Source organism: Labrus mixtus, chromosome 7 (assembly GCF_963584025.1).
Source record: "Labrus mixtus chromosome 7, fLabMix1.1, whole genome shotgun sequence".
Classification (NCBI taxonomy): domain Eukaryota; kingdom Metazoa; phylum Chordata; class Actinopteri; order Labriformes; family Labridae; genus Labrus; species Labrus mixtus.
The window spans coordinates 4,924,401-4,945,461 of record NC_083618.1 but is presented as its reverse complement, the minus strand read 5'-3'; the positions used below and the strand labels follow the sequence as shown (position 1 = coordinate 4,945,461).

Below are 21,061 nucleotides of genomic sequence, written 5' to 3'. Positions count from 1 at the left end.
GTTGCTTAGCCTGGCTTAGCATCCACAATTCCTTTTTGTCAGGCCATCACGTGTGAGTCTTTGATTTGGGGTAACACAGTACATACTTTTTGGAAGCGGTTGTGATAAATACTTGTATTTTAAGATAACATTTTTTGTGAGGGGGTACTTATGGGGATGAATCTAAGGGGCATGGTGACCTCAGTGCTAGTATTATAGTGTCTATTTTCTCTTTGGTTTGAGCTCACAATGTGACTGTTTAAGGCTCTTTTATATATTCATTCTTTCGTTCTTTCATTCATTCATTTATGTATGTATGTATTCATTTATTTTTGTAGCAAAAAATGCCCCTAAAAAAGAATGCTTATTGTGAATACTAGCTGGCATATTTGAGCATTGAACAGGTATTAGGTTGGACATTTCCTTCTGGAGATAGTGGAGACCAAAATCTGAGCAAAAGAAGAGTATTGCATGTTGAAAGATGCAGCTAATGTGAAACTGCAAAAAAAAAGCATTTTCTCAAATGTGCACTTGAGACTGCAAGATTCAAAGACTCCCCTTAAGTCTGATGTTAAAATGACTATTGGAACCATAGACTGTAAATAATCGCGGACTAAGCCTGAGTGATGTCACCCATTGGTCAGTGCAGAGGGCTTTGGATTCCAGATGCCAGTCACCATGCTGGAAATTATCTGTCATCCTAACTCTCAGTCAACCGAAGGACAGACTGAGCGTTAGAGCTGAGGTGGTTTTTAAGCCACTTGACAAAGCTTATATCCAACCCACCCGTCAATCAGGTAAGCCATGCACCTAACCATGCATAACTCATAACTTATAAAATCAAAACAAATAAGTTACTTTTTTAAACTCCCCTTAGAGTGTGTGGGAAGAAATCCAGCAAAGAGAGAATTCATGAAAAAGGAGGTTGAATATCTTGTACGAAACGGATTTGCAGTGCCGAATTGCAGTCTTTGGAGCCCTCCATTTCCTAGATACAAAGCCTGATGGCAGCCCAAGGTTTTGTATAGATTTCCGCAAGGTAAATTCAGTGACTGTACCAGATGCTTACTCGTTGCCACTTATTGATGACTGCATTGATGAAATTAGCCCTTCCAAATACATCACTAAGGTAGACAAGCTTAAAGGATACTGGCAGGTTCCTTTTAACACTATGTGGATCTGATATTTCTTCCACTGTAACTCCCAACAGCTTCCTCCAATACACAATCGTGGCTTTTGTCATGTGTAATGCCCCTGCTTCTTTTAAGAGATGAATACATAAAGTATTGTTTGACATTGCAAACTTAAAAGCATACACCCTAAAATCATTAGACACAGTTTATCACTCCGCCCTCAGATTTATCACTGGTGACAAATATTCCACTCATCGTTGCATCCTGTACGATAAAGTTGGTTGGCCTTCACTAACAGTTAGACGTGAAAGGCATTGGCTGCTATTTATTTATAAATCACTTGCGGGTAATCTACCAGCATCACTTCTTTATTAATCTGGGCTGTAAATAAGTATCAGACTCGATCAAGTGACTGGCTAACGTTAACGGTTCCACGAGTAAAAACGAACTTTGGGAAAACATCCTTCACCTATTGTGCTGCCACACACCTGGAACACAATACAAAACACATTAAAACTCAATACAATGGTTACCATGGGTCAATTTAAAAACTTGATCACAATTCACTGTACTCATGAGTGTAAATGTTATTAACTGTAGTTCCCTGCTTACTGCTTATTCTTCTGGTCTTATAATCTATGTATTTTGTCTTCGTTGTTTTTTTGTCTTTTTTCTGTCTCTTATTCGTTTTAATTGTACTCTCTACGTCATTGTAAATGAGAGCTTGCCGTCAATGATTTCTCGAGAATAAATAAAGGTAAAATGAAAATACTTGATAAAGTTGTTGTGTATTGTGCTGGTTGGGTCAGCCACCTGACCACATTGGGGGGAAGTTTTTAAACATCTTGCTGCTGCATCCCTAACAATTAACTGGCTAAATGTGAATTCGGGAAGGGGACTGTCCTCTAGCAGGTTTTAATGAGGATACAATACTTCGACTTGAGTAAGACTTGATGACTCAGCATGCCACGATCATGAAGGACTTACAACTAGACTTGGACTCTGACATCAGTGACTTGTGACTTCACTTGGACTTGAACCTTATGACGTGGAAATACTGGAGATTTTAAAGAGTGCATGAGATTTAACAAGTGCCTAGAATCAATAAATATTACCATCACTCCCTGAATCAACTTACGCTATTAGTTCCTAGCAAGAGGACACCTTTTCTCCAAGAATCCACTTTGTTTGAGGTATTGGACAACATCCAATCAACCAACCAAGTTTTAGAACAATCCGTGAAGATGTGTGTTACATTGTTAAAGGACAGAGCTATTAAATGATTAGCCATCTAAGGCAAGCTGCACAAACATGCTACCAAAGATTGATTGATTTCTTTATTGATCCTTTTTTTCACATGTCCTACAAAAACCATTAGGTAGTCAACAAAAAACTAATTTCAGTTTGTGCAAAACGTGAAATTAGCCTTTGTGTTGGCATCCTGCATCACCCGATTGAGTTAAGTCACACTGGTCTTGTTATTTCATTCTTGATTTTTTTTTTCTTTCGTCCCACCACAGATTTCTGCTGTAGAAAATTAGCATTTTTGAATAGGTATGTATGACTTCTGGGTCTTTTAAAGCCAGCCTCAAGCAGACACTCGAGGAGTTGCAGTTTTTTGTTGCATCTGTTTTGATTTTATAAGCCCTAAGAGTAATTCATTAATTTGCACAAATGGCTGGGTTGACTGAGAGGTGGAAGCACTTGTAGCTGTTTGTCAGGAGCCTCAAGGCCTTCCTCAGCTCTGCATCTTTCTCTGTTTCTGGATTGATCAAAAGTTGGTAAATTCAGCATTTCCAATATGTTTGGCTTCAAAACCCCTCTTCAGAGGTGACGTCACTGTGTCCGTGTTTTATATCATCTATGGTTTCCCAAAAGATGGTCACGTTTTCCTTGTTGTTTCTACAGCCTTCAAGTAGACACAGTAAGTTGTACTCTGACATTAAAAAATATATAATGTAAGCTGCTCTTAAATGCAGAGAGAGAGCGGGCTGTAGGGTCTGTTGATGAGCGTGTTTCAACAAAAACAGTCTTTTTGTGCTTTTTAGGGACGGTTGGCTGGAACTTTCCACACTTTATATCTGCTTTTTTCTATGTTTGTTAGGGTTTGTCAGTCTCTACAGGAAATGTTTCAAGTGCTATAAAATCAGACGTGACTCTCTCAGCAGAAGCAACATTAATCACTGTGGATGAGATCGATTAAGGAAACAATCGTTTTAGGAAACATTAAGAACAAAAAAAACACCTCAAGACCTAGGGAAACCCTGCAATGCACCAGCATGCAGCTTCTAATACTTTATGTTTTTAGGAAACCAATTGCATGTACAAGGTCTAGGGTAGCACAGAAGATAAAGGTAAACAAAAACATGCATATAAACCTGGAAAAGACGTTTTTTTATCCCTTAAAAACATGTTGATTTATAGCACAAACAGTACAAACACCAGCCTTACTTTATTTGTGCCCTTGTGGGAGCGCGAGTGTGTGATTGAGTGAGTGAGTGAGTGAGTGTGAGAGAGAGAGAAAGAGAGAACGAATAGGAAAAATACAAACAGAAACAACGAACTGCACTACAGAGCAACAGAAAGGTTGACTACATGTTGTCTTGAGAAAAAAAGGAGGCATAAAGGAAAAAGAGCCAGTTTTGTTAGATGTGACCAATTCAAATGGAAAATTTCAGATTGATTTGCAGTTCAATAACAACACATATCCCTTGCCTTTGGTACCTTCCTTTCATGAAAAAAATACAGCTGAGGTATTCTATCAAGGTTAGCTTAGAAATGTACCTTTCTGTGGAAATAAACTGAAAGTCCATTTGATCTCCATGTCATAGATCATCTTCGCAGGTTAAAAGCACCTATTCGTTATCCATTAATGATCAATGTACAGTGAGGTCAAAGCACATTGGAATCATTTCAATCCCACTACGTGTAAAAGGAATGTATTCAGGATGCCTGCAGGGGAAATAAAGATTGCTACAAAACATCACAGAGAGAGGGAAAGGAACCCAACAGAGAGTAAAAAAAGAGCACATGTACTAGTAACAAGCTGTTTTCCCAAAAAAACACTGTTCTCCTTCTCTCTTGATTAAGAAAAAAAAAATGCACATAATAGCACTAATTTTCAGCCTCATTTTCTGCTCATTTTCACTGCAGAGCGGATCATTCCTTCAGGCTGTTTTTGCAATTTCACACCCTTACTTTGCATTTGCACAGATTCACATATTCTATCCCTCTGTACTGTGGTTCATTTATATTGATTCATCAAAGCCATTGTTTTTGTTTCTCTCACAAAGAAGTAGTAAAGGAGTGCAAACCCTTATTGGCATTGTGAAAAGTGAGAGTATTGACAACGTAAATATGACATGGAGCATGTACAACTTAGTTCAAATTTGAATTAATCAATAGAAAAAAAGAAAAGCTGTATTGTGATCAGGATAAATAGTACTATTGTCATGCTCTCATTTAGTAACATGTATATATCTACCTTTATCTCTTTTTATTATTATCACTTGAATTTCTATTGTCCTCACATCTTTTATTGCTATTACCTTTTAATAGCTGTTGTCTATTTTTATTTGCTTTTAGCTCTTTTAATTGATCTCTTTTAGTTGCTTACATTATTTTAAATCTCTGGTTCTCTTCTTCTAAGCTCATGTTCTTTGGTTCTTGTGTTGCCTTACGATGGTTCTTATGGTGGTTCTTATAATGGTTCTTATGATGGTTCTTGTAATGGTTTTTGTAATGGTTTTTATGATGGTTCTTGTGATGGTTTTTGTAATGGTTTTTATGATGGTTCTTATGATGGTTTTTGTGATGGTTCTTGTGATGGTTTTTGTGATGGTTTTTATGATGGTTCTTGTGATGGTTTTTATGATGGTTCTTATGATGGTTCTTGTGATGGTTTTTGTGATGGTTCTTGTGATGGTTTTTGTGATGGTTCTTATGATGGTTTTTGTGATGGTTCTTGTGATGGTTTTTGTAATGGTTCTTATGATGGTTCTTGTGATGGTTTTTGTGATGGTTCTTGTGATGATTTTTGTGATGGTTTTTGTGATGGTTCTTATGATGGTTCTTGTGATGGTTTTTATGATGGTTCTTGTGATGGTTTTTGCTATGGTTATGATGGTTCTTGTGATGGTTCTTATGATGGTTCTTGTGATGGTTTTTGTAATGTTCTTATGATGGTTTTTGTAATGGTTCTTATGATGGTTTTTGTAATGGTTCTTATGATGGTTCTTGTGATGGTTTTTATGATGGTTCTTGTGATGGTTTTTGTAATGTTCTTATGATGGTTTTTGTAATGGTTCTTATGATGGTTTTTGTAATGGTTCTTATGATGGTTCTTGTGATGGTTTTTATGATGGTTCTTGTGATGGTTTTTGTAATGGTTCTTATGATGGTTCTTGTGATGGTTTTTATGATGGTTCTTGTGATGGTTTTTGCTATGGTTATGATGGTTCTTGTGATGGTTCTTATGATGGTTCTTATTATGGTAAACTGGTGCAATATCTTGGAGTTATTGGTAACACTATACAGACATGTTTAATGCAGGTTATTTGGTTAAATTAAACAAATTCTTACTAATTCCTATACTGATACTTACAAGTAGGATCAGTTGACGAGGCTATTTGGACCTAAACAATTGGAATTCAAGGTCAGGAGAAATGGGTAATAATGTATACTTATGGAGAGTGCACTGACAAACTATTTGTTTACCCACTTGTTTACCCACAAGGTCTGTCACATACTGCACAGGAAGGTGTATCAAATCATTGGTCTTAGCTAATCATTAGTGTTAAATTAGGTACAAATAAACATGAACTTTACTTATAAGGTGTGCAGACAGCTATGGCTGTATTATATTTACATCTGATGTTTTTCTGTATTTACTCTTTAACTGCAAGGTAACAATGACTAATGCTGATCTCTCATAGTTATTTTTCACTGAAACTTTACTTACAACAACAAGGTGTTTGAAGATTTAAGAAAGGGCATTTGAGTTGGAATACAAATGTTATTTATGCTGATATTTTTATGAAACTGTTAATTTCTTATTGAACATTTATGAGGATTCTGATCATCCAATGTCTGTATCAGTCAGAGAAACAACCCTGTTTTGTTTTTGTGTAAATACTGTGTTGTCGACAATGACCTTCAATATATTTGTGAGTATTTATTTTTCGTATTGTGTATCTAAATTTCTAACCAGCCATGTTGGCTTCCCTACATGGGTTACACACAGGCCTTTAAAATTCTGCTCAGGGTTTTGCACATGGTGGATCATGTACTGAATGATGTTAGTGTTTTTGTCCTCTGTTGACAATGTAAGCTTTTCACTACAGCCCAGCCATTTTGATCATATGAAGTCCAAGTGTAGACCCGTTTCTTGACTTCTTTGTATTCCATTGAAATAGACTAAAATAAATCCCTGTAAAATAAATAAATAACAGTAATACCAACAAGTAGCACAGGGCGTCATATTTAATATGAACTGTTCAGCTCTATGTACATGCTCTGCTTCCTGTTTGATACATGGCATTAACAAAAATATCTACAGTGCTAGCCTACATGTTTGTCCTTTCATCTAAAACTCCCAATTGTTTCTTCCCCATTGTGCACCGTACTGTATTTATTACAAGGAGCAGCTGTTAAATATTAATTTGTATTGATTTTTGCAACTGAATAACACTATCACAGGATGTTAAACTGCAACGTTGTGGGAAGTGGAGAAGTAAAATTGTGGCCTATTAAAAAGTCAGAATTATTAATAAAATTAAAATATGTCCTTATAGGAACATTTTGTCAATTTGGAGTAATGGTGAGCAATCTCACCCAGCAAGCTAAATGGTTTTCACTCTGGTACTCATTGATTGGGAAACAAATGGGAGCTCTGCATCCAATTCTATGGATGGAACCTCCTGGGAATATTCAGGTCTAGCGTGTTCATTTGGCGTGCACTTTCTCTACAATAAATCCAGACACCTACGACTGTGGAAAGCTGTAGTCTGCCACACAGCTGCAGTGAAACCAGTCACATTGAAGTCAATGCTGTACCTGGATCTTGTTGAGGGTGGGCTTGCAAGAAAAATATAACTGTAGGTGGTGATATCAGTGTTTTTAAACATTTACATTTTGTTTTTGAAGATGCTGGTTGTTATAAACGTATCTTCCACCCAAATTCATTTATCCGCTTATGAACTGATTTTTACTGCAGGTTACTGTAAACAAGATTCTATTGTGGAAAGTACAATGCAGAATCTGCTAATGCGAGAATGTTGGCAGAAATATAACAGAAAAACACAAATGAGCTGCTTATCATGCACCATACTGCCTCCGAGTAATTTAAAAGGCAAACAATGACACTAGCGACGGCGTGATCGGGCTGCAAATTGCATGTATCCAGTTAGACTTCCATCCAGATTGCGAAGTTTTTTTTTGTGTCAAATAATTTAAATCTGATTTAACCTTTCCAAGACTTGCAGGAAGAAAAGGAATAATAATGAGTCTCTTCATCCCCCTTACATTACTCTCCATGTAGAGCTTGCACGCTGGCTTTGTGGGACAGCACACACATTTCATGTCACTGCACATAGCTTGGCTCCCAAGAGCCAAACACACAGAGGCAGACCTCAAGTCCTGAGCAAAGCATCTGAACCTGCATGCTGTCAGCCAGGTTTGGCAGAGATAATGTACCTGCAGGCCACTGTGGATACGTTTTCTTCACAAATGAACCTTCACTGCCCACACAGCTGCATGTCTCAGTCTCCCAGCCTGATATCCCCCCAAACATTCCAGAGGGACACAGTTTGTATTCAAGGCACACAGAATAATTTAACATCCTCACCCAATGGTTAACCCTCTGGCCTTGGATGTGAGGGGCTAAATCAGGAAGCTATACCAAGCCACACACAGGCATGATGGGAACAAAATAATCCACACTTGGTGCACTAAGTGGACCATGTTTATAATGAGTGTAACAGCAGGCAAATTATTTTCTACTCTTAATAAACTATTACTGTATTAAATAGCTGTTTGTTTCTGCGACTGCTGCACTAAAAAAAACAGACCTTCACAGATGCAGCTCTGATCAGAGACTCTAAAGGGCTTATCTATTATCATATCAATCTGCAGAGTGAAGTGCGGCAAACCTTACGTCAGTCTGTTAACTTCGGTGGAAAAAAGAAAAGAAGGAAAACAGAGAGAAAAAGTAATAGAGGGTCAAAGTGACACCAACAACAAAAAAGGATTGAAATCAACTTAATTTGAGAAGGCACATGAAGTGAAAACTAAACAGTACACAGACTGAGATAAACATGGTTTAAAGGAAAGACAGAAATTGCATCAGAGTGAGAGTGAGTTGGCAGAAAACCTCATCAAGTGCTGCTGTGATGTGTGCATTTCTTTTCACCTTGTCTCACTTCATCATCGTTGGGAATGTTCAGGTCACTGTGAGTTACAACAGCAAGTCGGATTTAGGGAGGCTGTGGAGTTTGCCGTATCCAAAAAAAACAAGGTGATCCTTTTTGAATTCATATTTAAACATTTAAATGTAGAAAAAACGTGTCACATCATTGTTTTCCTACAGTGGGTAGCCGTGAAACAGGCTGTACAGTGGGCAGGATTTACGTGTTTTGTTCCTCTCACAGCAAAATAACAAATAAAGAAAAGGCTTTCCCCACTCTGAAAGTCTATATGGGGTAACGCTTGGTTTCTTAGTTCCCACATCTTCTCAATGTGGGTCTACATCATCCCCTTTGCTGCTATATGTATTGGAGAACATTAGAATCACTTTTTTTCCTTCACTTCTTTTTTATCACATTTGACAAAGGTTCAGAGGGACCGAAACGTTGTGGTTTTTTCTAATCAATTGGTGCTGCCGAGCAAGAGTGATGTGCAGGATTTTATCTTTTCAATGTTAACCTTGGTGTTGAAAACACTAACTCAGCAATCATTTCATACAGTTAAAAAAAAAGTGCTGAAGATGGTTCTTCTCCTTGCGTTGGCCTTGGTCCTCTTCTCGCTGCAGAGTCTGTCATTCAATTTGAATTCAACAGAGCTGTTGTAGTGCAGTGGTAACGAGTACCGCTTGTATCTGCATCTTAATAAAGCTGATGATAATATCCACATGAAGAGGAATGTAAATGACATTTTAAAGGTCCAGAGAGTTTGATTTGCTCCCACTGATCGTTGCCTAGCCCTCTCACGGCTGAGTTTATTTCTCGTCGGAGCCTTTGTCTGTGGTTTTGTTGAGGATATTGGTTTGGCTGCTGGTGTAAACGAGTGGGAAGTTCTCATGTGCAACATATCTTATTCTACACATGGCATAGAAACATTACAGGCCTGGTTAAGGAGGCTGATATTTTAGAAAATGTCACTTCTTAGACCCCAGAGTCCTCTGAGTAATCTCTTTTTTCTGTCTGGGTTGTAATATTGGCAAGGGAGAGCAGCCATATGGGAGCTGTCCTTATCTCCTATAGACACTGGATTCACAAAGGAATAGAATAGTTTGAACAACAGAAGCAACCCTTTAAAGCCAGTTTAGTCGGAGATAATTGCGTTGGAACCCAATTGAATACATTTCTAATCACTTTCAATTGGTTGTAGTTCATTTTAGGAGAATGTGCATTGATTCAAATGTGCTGATTTTTGTGTTCATTAATTATGTATTTATCCTATACCTTACATACATTTTGGCATGCCAGGTGTGAGAGCAGGGAGGTAGCAATTTACTTAATAAGAAAACTATGCTGCTAGAGCTATTCATTAAATCCATCACTTATGCAGACAGAATTTAAAGGCCCTTGCAGTATGCAGCTTTATGAAAGGAACATCAAAATGAACAGTATCAGAATGATGTTAAGAGTATTTCTTGTTTATTCCCTGTGGCGACTGTGTGTCCGCACGTTGTACACAAATATTAAATGTGGAGCATCTCTGCGGTACTATAGTGCCTAATTGGGCCCTAGCAGAAAACGCCAAGCCAAAAAAGAGTCAAAAAGAGAGAATGATGTGCTGTATGAATCTGTAGTGGCTTGATCTACCATGCAATCAGCCAAATCTGATTTTGCTGCCTGCCTTCCCTCCTTGTGTATCATTGTCTGCAATCCCTCCTCTGCAAAACAAAACATGAGGATTTGATGTTTTAAAGTTTAAACATTCACTTCTCTACTATCAGCATGTGGGAGTTTTCAGACTGCAGGAACTTTTTTCATAGTTCTAGGAACTGTCAGCAGCTCTGAAATGCCACAAATTGAATCATGGCATTGTTAGCAGACAGTAGTGTGTGTTGTACATGCAACACTAAGCTACTTAATATTGCACCTGAAAGACTTTTTCAGAAGACAACCAAAAACAGAGCATTTATTTTACTCCCATGATTATTATTACAAATAAGTTTGACTGTGTATATGTACAGGTCGGTTGGAATAAGCACAGCACTGCATTATTGTGGTATAAGTCAAAAACAGGGAATGGCTAAACACAACACTTGTTACACACTTCAGTGTGTGTCTATTGAACAGTAATAATGTCAATGAGAACAAGAGTTAATAGTGTTATTTCTGCACCAAGTGTTTGTTCACCTCCAGTAATGAGATTGCTTTTAATGAGGAAACAATGGCAATGGATTTCAGATTCCAACCAATAAAAAGGGAAAAGGAGACGTATTATATATGCATAATATGCATCAGCAGGGTCCCTGTGAACAGGAAATACATCCAATTTGAGGGCTCATCATGCAGCTGTCAAAGCAAAAGTTCATCTCCCTGCATCAATTTATAGAGCACATTATAGTAAACTGGAGGTTTCAGACACAGCGCATGAGTGACTTGTCTCTGTCCACATTTTTAGGAGACACACTAAAAAAGTAAAAACTTGTGCCCACTGCATTAGTTTAAAGTGCAGTGCCCTCTAAAATAATGCAGGGCACATCCATCAAGTGCTCAAAAATGGAACAAAGCAATGTTGTCTAATGCCACCGAACCCCTGTTCCAAAAGTTTACAAAGAACACAATGTACTCCAGGAGGGTACTTCACAAGTCAACGTGAAGTGATAGACAGTGAGCTTAAAAAGGAAAGAAGGACGGTAATGGAGGCTGGAGTAAAGAGGAGAGGAAAAAAAGCCAAATACAGAAGGCAAAGTACAGAGGGGGAGTAAAATAGGGGAGGTAAAATGAGAGGAGGGAGCAATGTGGAGCCCCCTGCAGCAGCAGTCGGGTTTAAGAAGATGAAAGAGGACCATGCTGTTTCCAGGAAAAGTATTTCACTTTCAGGCACTAATCGGCTGTTCTTATTCAACGGTATTATTCTCCACTCCTTAAAAAAACATGGATCATCATCCTCAAGGTGGATTTCTCCATTCTTATTAAAAAACTGTTTCCCTTAAGCCTAAAATGATCTTCTATGTTCATTGTTTTGACAAAGTCCTTGTTTTGGTGTAAACCTGAGCAACAAACCTGATTCTGATTCTAAAACTGTGATCAAATGATTTCACAGGGTGAGTGTTCCTCTCATGATGACCTGGCTAAAGATAATGTTTCAACCCTTTAAATTCATGGTGGAAGCAGCCTTGGTGGCTTCGCTGCTGTTCCTCATTGCTCGTTCAGCCGAGGTCTTGATAACACTGGTTTATAGGCTGGATTTTATTTTTATTTTTTCCATGTCTCGTATTGAAAGTCAGATCTGACCTTAAAACACCCTGCACCGGAGCTGAGAGGAGCAGAGCAGCATGAAGTAAGCTTCCCTGCATAAGTCAGTAGTTGAATTTTTCCATTATCATCTCACTGTGTTTCAGCAGAGACAATCTGTTACAACTTGTCTGTATCATCTAGTATGAATATTCCCCTTGATGAAAAAAGGAACGTAACAGTGCATGTTGAGTCAGGCACTCTGTGATCATTAATTTAAACCCTTATTTGGAAAAGCTTGTAAATTAGAAAAGATCAGTGACCCTACCAGAGGCAAAAATACACCTGGTTGCATAAATATAAGGTAATGCTATGTGAAAGGACTACAAGTGTCGGAAAACAGGTCTCTTGACTAATGAGCCAAAACAAATCTGCTCCAAACTTTATATACCGGGCGGTCGCAGCAGGCGTTAATTACCACTGACACCATCAAATTGACAGCAACGGTTGAAGAGACATTCACGGCTGGTGTTAGCTCGGTTTCGCTGACAGTCGGCCGATCGACTTGTCTCAGTGTGTGACACTTCATTTTTGGCTTTTTTTAAAAAAAGAGCCCTTTATTTATCTGAAGCATATCTGCTGATGCCGTTGCCCTGAGCTGACTCAACTCTAAAACCTGACCCCCCAAATCTGATACAAAGTGCACACAAACAGCTTTAAGACGTTCTAACTCACCTGAATGAATGGGAAGAGGAGGCCCACAGCGAAGTTGGACAGCCAGTTTACGGTGCCAGCAATCATGAAGGCGGCGGGTCGATAGGACTGTTCAAACAGCTCCCCAGTCAGGACAAAGGGGATGCCACCTGACAGAGCAAAGGAGAAGACAATTAGTGACAGCAACAACACAAACAGAGCACACTTTGCTGTGAACATCAGTGTGTACTAACAAGCCAGATAAAACAATACTGCTTATTGTTGGAAAGGGAAAAGCATAATTATACCTCATCAGGTTTTTACCACTCTCTTATTCATTCTACCCCCCCTAATACCATATACCACCCCCTCTTACTCCCTGGCCCCAAACCCATAATCCCTTATCAGAAAACTCTCATATTATCATTTTATAGACACTGAAGATACAATCAGCAATTTCTTGGACCGAATTGAAATCCTGGATATATCCATATGAGCCCGACTCTTAGGAAAACAGACTTCTTGTGACCATAAATATATTTACTTTACTCAAGAAATATAATGCTTCATGCTAAAATATCTTATGGAGATAAATGTACTTCTGCCACAAGTCTGAAGGTTACAGCTGGGCTGCATGACTTTGAAGCAAATTAATAAATATTGATTAAAAAAATGATATGATTTGGGAATAAAGTCATTATGTAGTGTTTCAATAAAAGCTGAAATAATAAAATAACGTTATAAACACTAGGTTTCCTGTTGTTGCGGTTCAGGAGCTCCTCTGGCTTTCCCACGAGCACAATCTGCAACCAACATGTCCAAACCTCTGAGAGCAGATGTTGACATTTGGATGCTTTGGTGGGTAATGACATCGAACTAAGGGAGGGAAATTGTTGAAAATAAATAAATAAAACTTGAGCCCACTGAGTTTAAATGTGAAAGGCCGTAATTCATCCCGACAGATAGCTGCAATAGAGAACACCAGGGGTCATTTCAAAACATTTTAAAACTAAAATGCTGGAGAATTAATCCTGTTTAGCTGATACGTAAAGAATAAATAGCTTCAACTTCACTAACACTAAATCTGTAATATGAAAGGGCTTTTTCAGTTTTATAACTGGTGAATACTTCAATGATATATATTACCGTTTGTCTCTGAATAAGTCTCTGACAATAACGAGCTCATAACCTTTAAACTTTAAATGAATCAGCCAAAGGAAAACGTTCAGTGGAGTTCAGTAGAAAAAACATTTTCATGATGTTTTAAAGCTTCAGCCAAAAGTTCATCTGAATCTCTATGCAGCTCACATTCTCTAAGCAGGAACCCTAACCTTAAGTTCAAAGGGATTCTAGTTTAGTGGACAGGAAGTATAGACTTTTTGATATATTTATTTAACAAACTTACAAGAATTTTAACTTTCAGCTTAGTTTCTGGTATTTCTTTGTGTTTATTTTATTTTATTTTTTTTAACTCAGTGGGAGGTTTGCTGAGAAAGTGCAACACTTTTTAGTTATTGCAATCTCTAAGTTGTACAATAATCAATAAAAGACGCACATCCAAACCCAAAGAGGGCATGGTGCAGAGTCGAGCAAAGAAATCACTAAAACATAGACAGAGACCGCTCGCACACTGCAGGGCAAATGAAATCAATTTGTGGAATATTGGAGCCCTGCAGTGTATGAGTCGTGCTTGTATTTGTTTTAGTAATCTCTAAATTGTAAACATTTAAACGGCGCAAAAAAGACAAAACATCCATTGTAATAAAAAAGGCTTGTAATCTTTTAAGACCTTTGTGTGCAAAGAATGCATACGATCTCCATAATACACATGATGAGAATGAGTCACATCCTTGTCAGAAGATAACCACAAACCTGAACAACTTTTGTCATCTAAAGACAATAACATGTTTTCTCAGCCCACTCAAACATTGATGCAACAGTTGAAAATGTGTCAAGCTGCGAGAGAAGCCTCCTCCTTAGCAGTGACTTGTGGGGAAAGACGGCAGCATAAGAGAGGTTCAGGTTGCTGCTGCCTTTTGGTGGGCGACTGTAAGTATGATTCACGGCCAAGAAACTCAACTAAATTGTGAGTTAGGTCTTATCACTACTCAGCTTGACGGAGTGGACCTCTTACAGCAGCTTCTTAAAAAGAAACCCTGGACAAATGCATCTGATGTTCCATTACATTATTGTTTTTTTAGTGTCAGCTTTCAGAATAAATGTCAGGTCGCATTCATTTTGAAGAAATATGAGACACAGCCAGTATCTGGCTGTTTCCAGTTATTTTCCCCCCCAGGTATAAAACTAGTTTTACTTATCTGGTGTGAATCCTTTTCTGATTACAGCATGATGCAGGCCCATCATCTGTCTGAACTAGTGATATAGTCTGATTTATCTGTTTGTAGTTTCTTTTTTGTATCCATTACTGACCATATAAATATCCTGTTATTACATCAGCCTGTTGGATTTCATTTCGAGCAGAACTACATCCCCTTTACAGCTACTTCAATATTTATAACTTGGTTTCCAGTACTCCGTATTTTGAAGATTTTAATATGGGCACTCCTGACATCTCTCTCTCTCTCTCTCTCTCTCTCTCTCTTTTTATCCAGTGCAACTTTTTCAGCATAAACTGTAAGTAACAGTGGACGACGCCTGAGTGACGTCAAACAGCAACACCATGCCCGTCTGTCAGTCAAGTCAGGATCATTATTTTTTTAAATTCACCCACTGTATAGTGTGTGTCGATAGAGACATAAGCAGTAAACCAGGCTATAAACAAGTTAATTTCTGCTGTAAAAACATGCATTTTTGAATGGGGTGTGTATGTGACTTTCGGGGCTTCTGCAACAAACCCTAAAGCAGCCAAACGGGGATCTGCAGGTTCTGCACTTGTGCATTGGTTTCAATTTTTCAACCCTGGAGGTTGCCTCTTGGTGTGAAGTGTGCACCCATCCCTGTAGTCTCAGGGTGTTTATCTGTGCTAATTAGGAAAAAACATGGATGAGCTTCAAGTTTACAAGGACATGGCATTTATCAATTTAAGAACACAGGTGTGAACAATTCCCCTGTTGTAGAACACATCATGAAACCGACTTAGGTTGTTCTTTAACACATTTAAGACAAATCGTAAGGCGATATTGGTGAATGAGGCCAACTCTTGGTAGTTTTTTCCCCTGAACAAAATAACACATTTTTCTGCCCTCTTCCCCCTGGACTGGGATATTAGACCTGGTTTGGCCTGTTTTTGTAACCTTTTTACTTGGGTAACAATATATACTGTCAGTGTGGCTCTCGTATTTTTTTTCCATCTCAAATATGCACAAAATATCCCCCAAAGGTTACAGAATTGCCCCCTGCCTACATCTATATTTTTTGGATGTTCCATTTAATCCTAAAATTAGGTTATTTGTTGCCACATAATTTCCACTGAGAAGGCTAAAAACCACAGGAGGATTTCCATTACAGGCTGACTGTAGAAAGGCTCAGTGGAGCCCTCAGCATCTCTTAGATTTAATTGCCTGTGATAATAAACCGTCTCATTATTTGATTAAAAAGCTTTGTTTTAAAGCAAATGTGACTTACTGATTAAAAGTGACTGCAGGAGACTGTGCTTATGCATGCACTGAACTGACAAAAAGTGAACTGCCCTCATGTGGATTTTAAAGACTGATCACCTGACAAAACAGTTCAACTAAATGATTTGTCAGTGATGAGATATGCAGGTAGACGGGTTCCCCTGAGAGTAGAGGATATGCTCACTAAGGATGATTAATGTTGGAACTAGGATTTCTGGTCATTCCTCAAAAGCTAAATGAAAATGGTGAACCGCTTCTTTTTCCGACCTCTTTCTTTCACCAAACACTAAACTTATGAACTAAAGTAATCACATAGTGAGGACAGACTGAGCCTGGTTAATCCTGCCCACCAGCCTGCTCCCCATGATGTTTCTGCAGCTCAAAATTCAGTTTGTTTCTTCATGAAATTTGATCTGTTTGTGTTCCTGCTGCCATACAAACAGCAAGCATAACATTGTTATTCAAGCATAGCTCTGCTACCTGTTCACAGAGTCATGGTTAGTTTTGTTCTCTTGCTGCTGCACATAAACTTTCCACCTTCCACAACGTGGTCTGTATCAAGATATTCTGTATCAAGATCTCATCTTAATTAGTTGGGTCGACAAAATTCTTTAAAAACATGGAGTCTCCTAAATCAAGAGTAGAAATGATTTGGACAATAAAGACTTGTCAGATACTAATAAAACGTGTAGCTTTGTTCAGAAAAAGGCAGATTATGATGTTTATTCCACTCTCTAGGCAGCTAATGCTAATCTGATCATGTAGCAAAGGTGCATTTACATTTTACACCGAGTCCTAACAGCATTCCAGCATTGTATTGCATCGCACACGATCAACACTCACTGTCCACACACACTGCAACCGTCAAATATGTAAGTCTTTGCTGTGTGAATTTCAGTTTCGCCTTCCATACAGCATGACAAAGTGCTTTTAAATATAAGGTAGATTATGAACGTGTGGTGCTTTGTATTGACGAGCTGATGACTCAAATCACAAAACTCAAAGGCTTGTTAAGAAACAGCCGAACAAAGTTTTTCACTGGTGTTTACACTCAGCACATTATTTCAATGCAAATATAGATATTACTAATGACCCACCATCTCCACTTTGTCAAACAAACTAACAACCTCTGTTGAGTGAGAAAAGCGAATGTTGATGCCTCGTAGAGCCCCCGCCTTCCTCATTCCTCTTCCATGTCTAAGTGAGTTGACAAAAAGGAGAATAAAAGCGTGGTGCTGTGTCGTGTCACACTTCTTTTGAGTTCTTCTTGCTGCGTTGCTTGCGGGATGTATGGACACACCGATAGGGAACAATAAAAGTCACACTGTGTGTGAGTGTTCTGTTACGATGCGTTTCTAAATAATCCAGTCAGTAGTGTAATCAGGCCCCTGTTCTCTTATGTGGGCATATGTGCACGATGGAGATACATGTAAGAAGAGAACCAATCGGCTAATGTCATTGAACGCCTCTGGGAATTATGCCCAATTTATACCAATGATAACTCCTGTATTAGGCAGCAGTTAGTAATGAAAGGCTTATAGGTCAGATTTTTTATTTTTTCCGTGCTTCATTGTTAACAGTCCAACGAGCAACTTGGTAGTGAACAAGTTGTTATTACGGCAGATTGAATTCTGCCTATACCATCCAAACCCAGCCTACATGGAATGACTAGATGTTTGAAGAAATACCAAACAATCTGTATTTTTTTTTATTTTTTTTTTTTTATGAAGACAGGTTAAATCTGACCTTTTTTCTTATATATTTTAGCTTTATGTTGTATTCATCACATTTCACATAATTATAAACTGTGGTGCAATATGCTAATTCCAGTTGCTACATCTCTATAGAGTTGAAGGGTCTAATTGAGGCCAATTGTTGCCACAGAATGGTCCATGTCAAGCCAAATGTATTTGGTCATAACTTCACTCTGAGAGGAAAGTGCTGAGCCCAGGGACTGTGTACTAATTAGGTCGCGTATGTTATTTGGCCAGCACATTTTGTTTGTGGAGGGCCTTAGAGGAGACAGCATGTGTTGAATCATGTGAGATGAAAATATGCTGGTTTCCCTTCCAGCTAAACACCACCGCAGCTCACTGAGTCGACAAACGCAAGCAGACAGAGAACAACCTTTAAATGGATAGTTTACTCTGCTCCAACACTTAAGACATGAATAATCCACCGTGTTCTCCAAGCTGCAGTATAGACCTCAAATGAAATAACAATTCCTGCAGGAGATTAGCCTAATGTGCCTATGTGTTCTGCGAACCATTCATCTTACAGACATACAAATGATGGTGTGTTCATTTTATGGCATTAATGTATAGAAGAATCATTTCCTGCAAAGCCACTGAATGTGGGGGAAATGCTGATAGAGCATCGTATCCCATTATTTTGAATTGCAAGACAATCTTACACGGACCAAAAGTATCGATCATTTTCACTACAAGATGCTAAATATGTCTGTGATTAGGTCTGCACAGGTTGTTTTAAACAAAGGTGGATATATTCTTCAATTCTACAATTCATTTAGCAGACGCTTTTATCAAAAGCGATGTACATCAGAGAGTAAGAACAACACACGAGCAAGGATCTAGAGAGGAGGAAACAACGCCAGTGAGTGCAAAAGAACATCTTTAAATCTGATCAGCCCCATTTCTAAATATCTCCGTTGTGGGATGAATTAAGGTTTATCTCACAGGCAGTGCACAGAGGTAAAGCACAGCATGGATAGCTGTTCCTTTAGAGTTCTAATCAGCATCAAAACCATCCTAAATATCATCATCATCATCATCAATATCATCAATATCATTAGGTGTGTAGATGCTGGGTCTTTAGCTTCTCCTAAAAGGTGCAAAGGGACTCTGCAGATTGAATGGAGTTTGGTAGTTCGATCCACCACCGGGGGGCGACAGAGGAGATATATCATTGTGTATTTCAGTTTAGCTGAAGGAGCTTTCTTTGTATTTGAAATACTAGCACTTGAAAATACTTCTAATAGTATTGCAACAATTAATGAATTTGTTTTTTGTGTCAGGAAGAAAACTATATAGAGTAAGATGAATACACAGAAAGATTTATTTTTTAATAAGAGTGAATGTATTTCCTTTGGACTTATTTTACAAGCATTCATTTGAGGCCTTTAAAGCTGAGGAGCTTTCTGTTATGTCGCTTTTGGCGCCTCCTGTGGACAAAGGGAAAATCTCATCTCTTTGCTGATCTCTTCTTGTACATGTGTAGGGAGTGTTTTCTGACAAACACAAAAGAAACTCATCTTTCTTTAGGTTTTAAATTTCCAACATGATCTACAAATAAATAAAAAAATGTGGTGTCAGCTGCATGTTGTTTATCATCTCGTCTAACATCTACCCCATTGCAGGTGTGAGGGGCAAATACAAAAACTGTTTTTGGTCCTGTTTGCTCTTGTAGCTCAAATAGAGGCATTTGTATTAATTTCAGTACGTATCAGATGCTGTAAGCATCTAATATGATATATATGAGATTCAATAATTCTCTGGGCATTTAAAACCAGAAAAGGATTAAAGAACTATACTGCTGATAAAGACAGGTGTAAAGACGACCAGACACATGACTGATGACTGATATGACTGAAGTGGATCCGCCTGTAATGAAACTGTTTTTCAAACAGGAGCTAGTGCACTGCCTTCTGTTTCAGCCTGACCTCCGAAGACGTCACATTTACACGGGGGGTCGGTCACACTCTGCTAGTGTCAGAGCCTTGATCTGCTGTGCGCCCCAGGCTGAGAGCCACAGATGACAGGACAGCAGTGAGAAGGCAGCACTACAGGCCACTCTCCTTTTTTCATTCTCAATCGGTTCTGACAGGGAATTTAACCAGCTCTTCCGAATAGTTTATCGGTTCTCCAGTAATCCTTCATGGCTGGGAGTCAGGTCTATAAAACATGTTTAAAATACCCTTCAAAGTATCCAAAACAACTGTAAATCATCTTATCTGTATTTATATTGCATATTTTGCAATGATTCCTATTTTGTATCCCTCTCAATCTAACATGACATTCTTGCAGCACTACCTTTACCCTTGTTGTGACTCATGTGGTTCACTCCACTTTCCACAGACGCATGCCTGTGATATTATTACAACAGCGCACAGACACACCAACAGTAAAGACTAATTATATAACGAATAATCACGTCACGTTTGCAGAAATATGCCCTCTAACTCATGCCCTCCAACTGCCACACGGGAAACATCTGTGTGGCACACGAAGCAGCCTGAGCCAGATTAACACACACACACAGTCATGCAGAAAACATGCACAACCTGTGTTTGCATGCTGACCCACACCAGCTATGGAAATACTGCAGAAAACATGCATGGGGTTGTGGGATTCAGAATGAAAGCTGAAAAAAACCTTTGAAGCAGAACAGATGGTTTCGTAATGATCTATGTGATGAAGTGAGATGTGAAATAGAAAAAAAAATCTGACTGTGTAGTTCAAAAGTTGGTTTTTTGTAACACAACCCTTATGCACCTGCTGAGATAAAAAAAATAAAACAGGAGCGCAGTCACTTTTCATTTTGATGTGTGATTCAGAATGATACGCACTGACTTTGATAAGAGTGGAGCACATAAACTGTGAGTAACAGCGTTGACAGGCCTCGGTTCCAGATCAAAATATGAGGGTGTTTCTGCTCATATCTGCTTGATTTCAGCAGATAAATAATGTCATTATAACAGATCAGCATCTATTGAAGCAGCTCTCTATGTAAACAGAGTGATAAATCACTCTCAAAAAACAAATGTTGCAAAGCTGCAGGGATCTGAAGAAATGAATAAAGACTGGTAGATAAATGACTGTCTAATCATCACTCTGGAGCTTCAGAGGAACTCTTTAAACAAACATAAGCAGAGATGTTCATCACTGTAAGAGATGGGTGTTATCAGTTCTGTTTGTTGGATGTATAAAGCAGCTGACAGTTGACGGGTTATGAGTGTTGCAGAGGGAAGACTTTACATGTCAGATCATTTATTGAGTTCCACTATCATGCAACACATTTGATTTCTTCTAATGCT

General features: G+C 38.5%; 1 protein-coding gene across 2 annotated transcripts in view; it reads right to left on the bottom strand.

The window, feature by feature from the left end:
• slc2a9l2 (solute carrier family 2 member 9, like 2) overlaps nt 1–21,061 on the bottom strand; it is a 113,990-nt gene that overhangs the window by 9,876 nt on the left and 83,053 nt on the right. For both annotated transcript variants that reach the window (XM_061042305.1, XM_061042306.1), the window contains exon 12: nt 12,473–12,600. In XM_061042305.1, the coding sequence (XP_060898288.1) occupies nt 12,473–12,600 (128 nt within the window). The remainder of the gene's footprint in view (nt 1–12,472; nt 12,601–21,061) is intronic.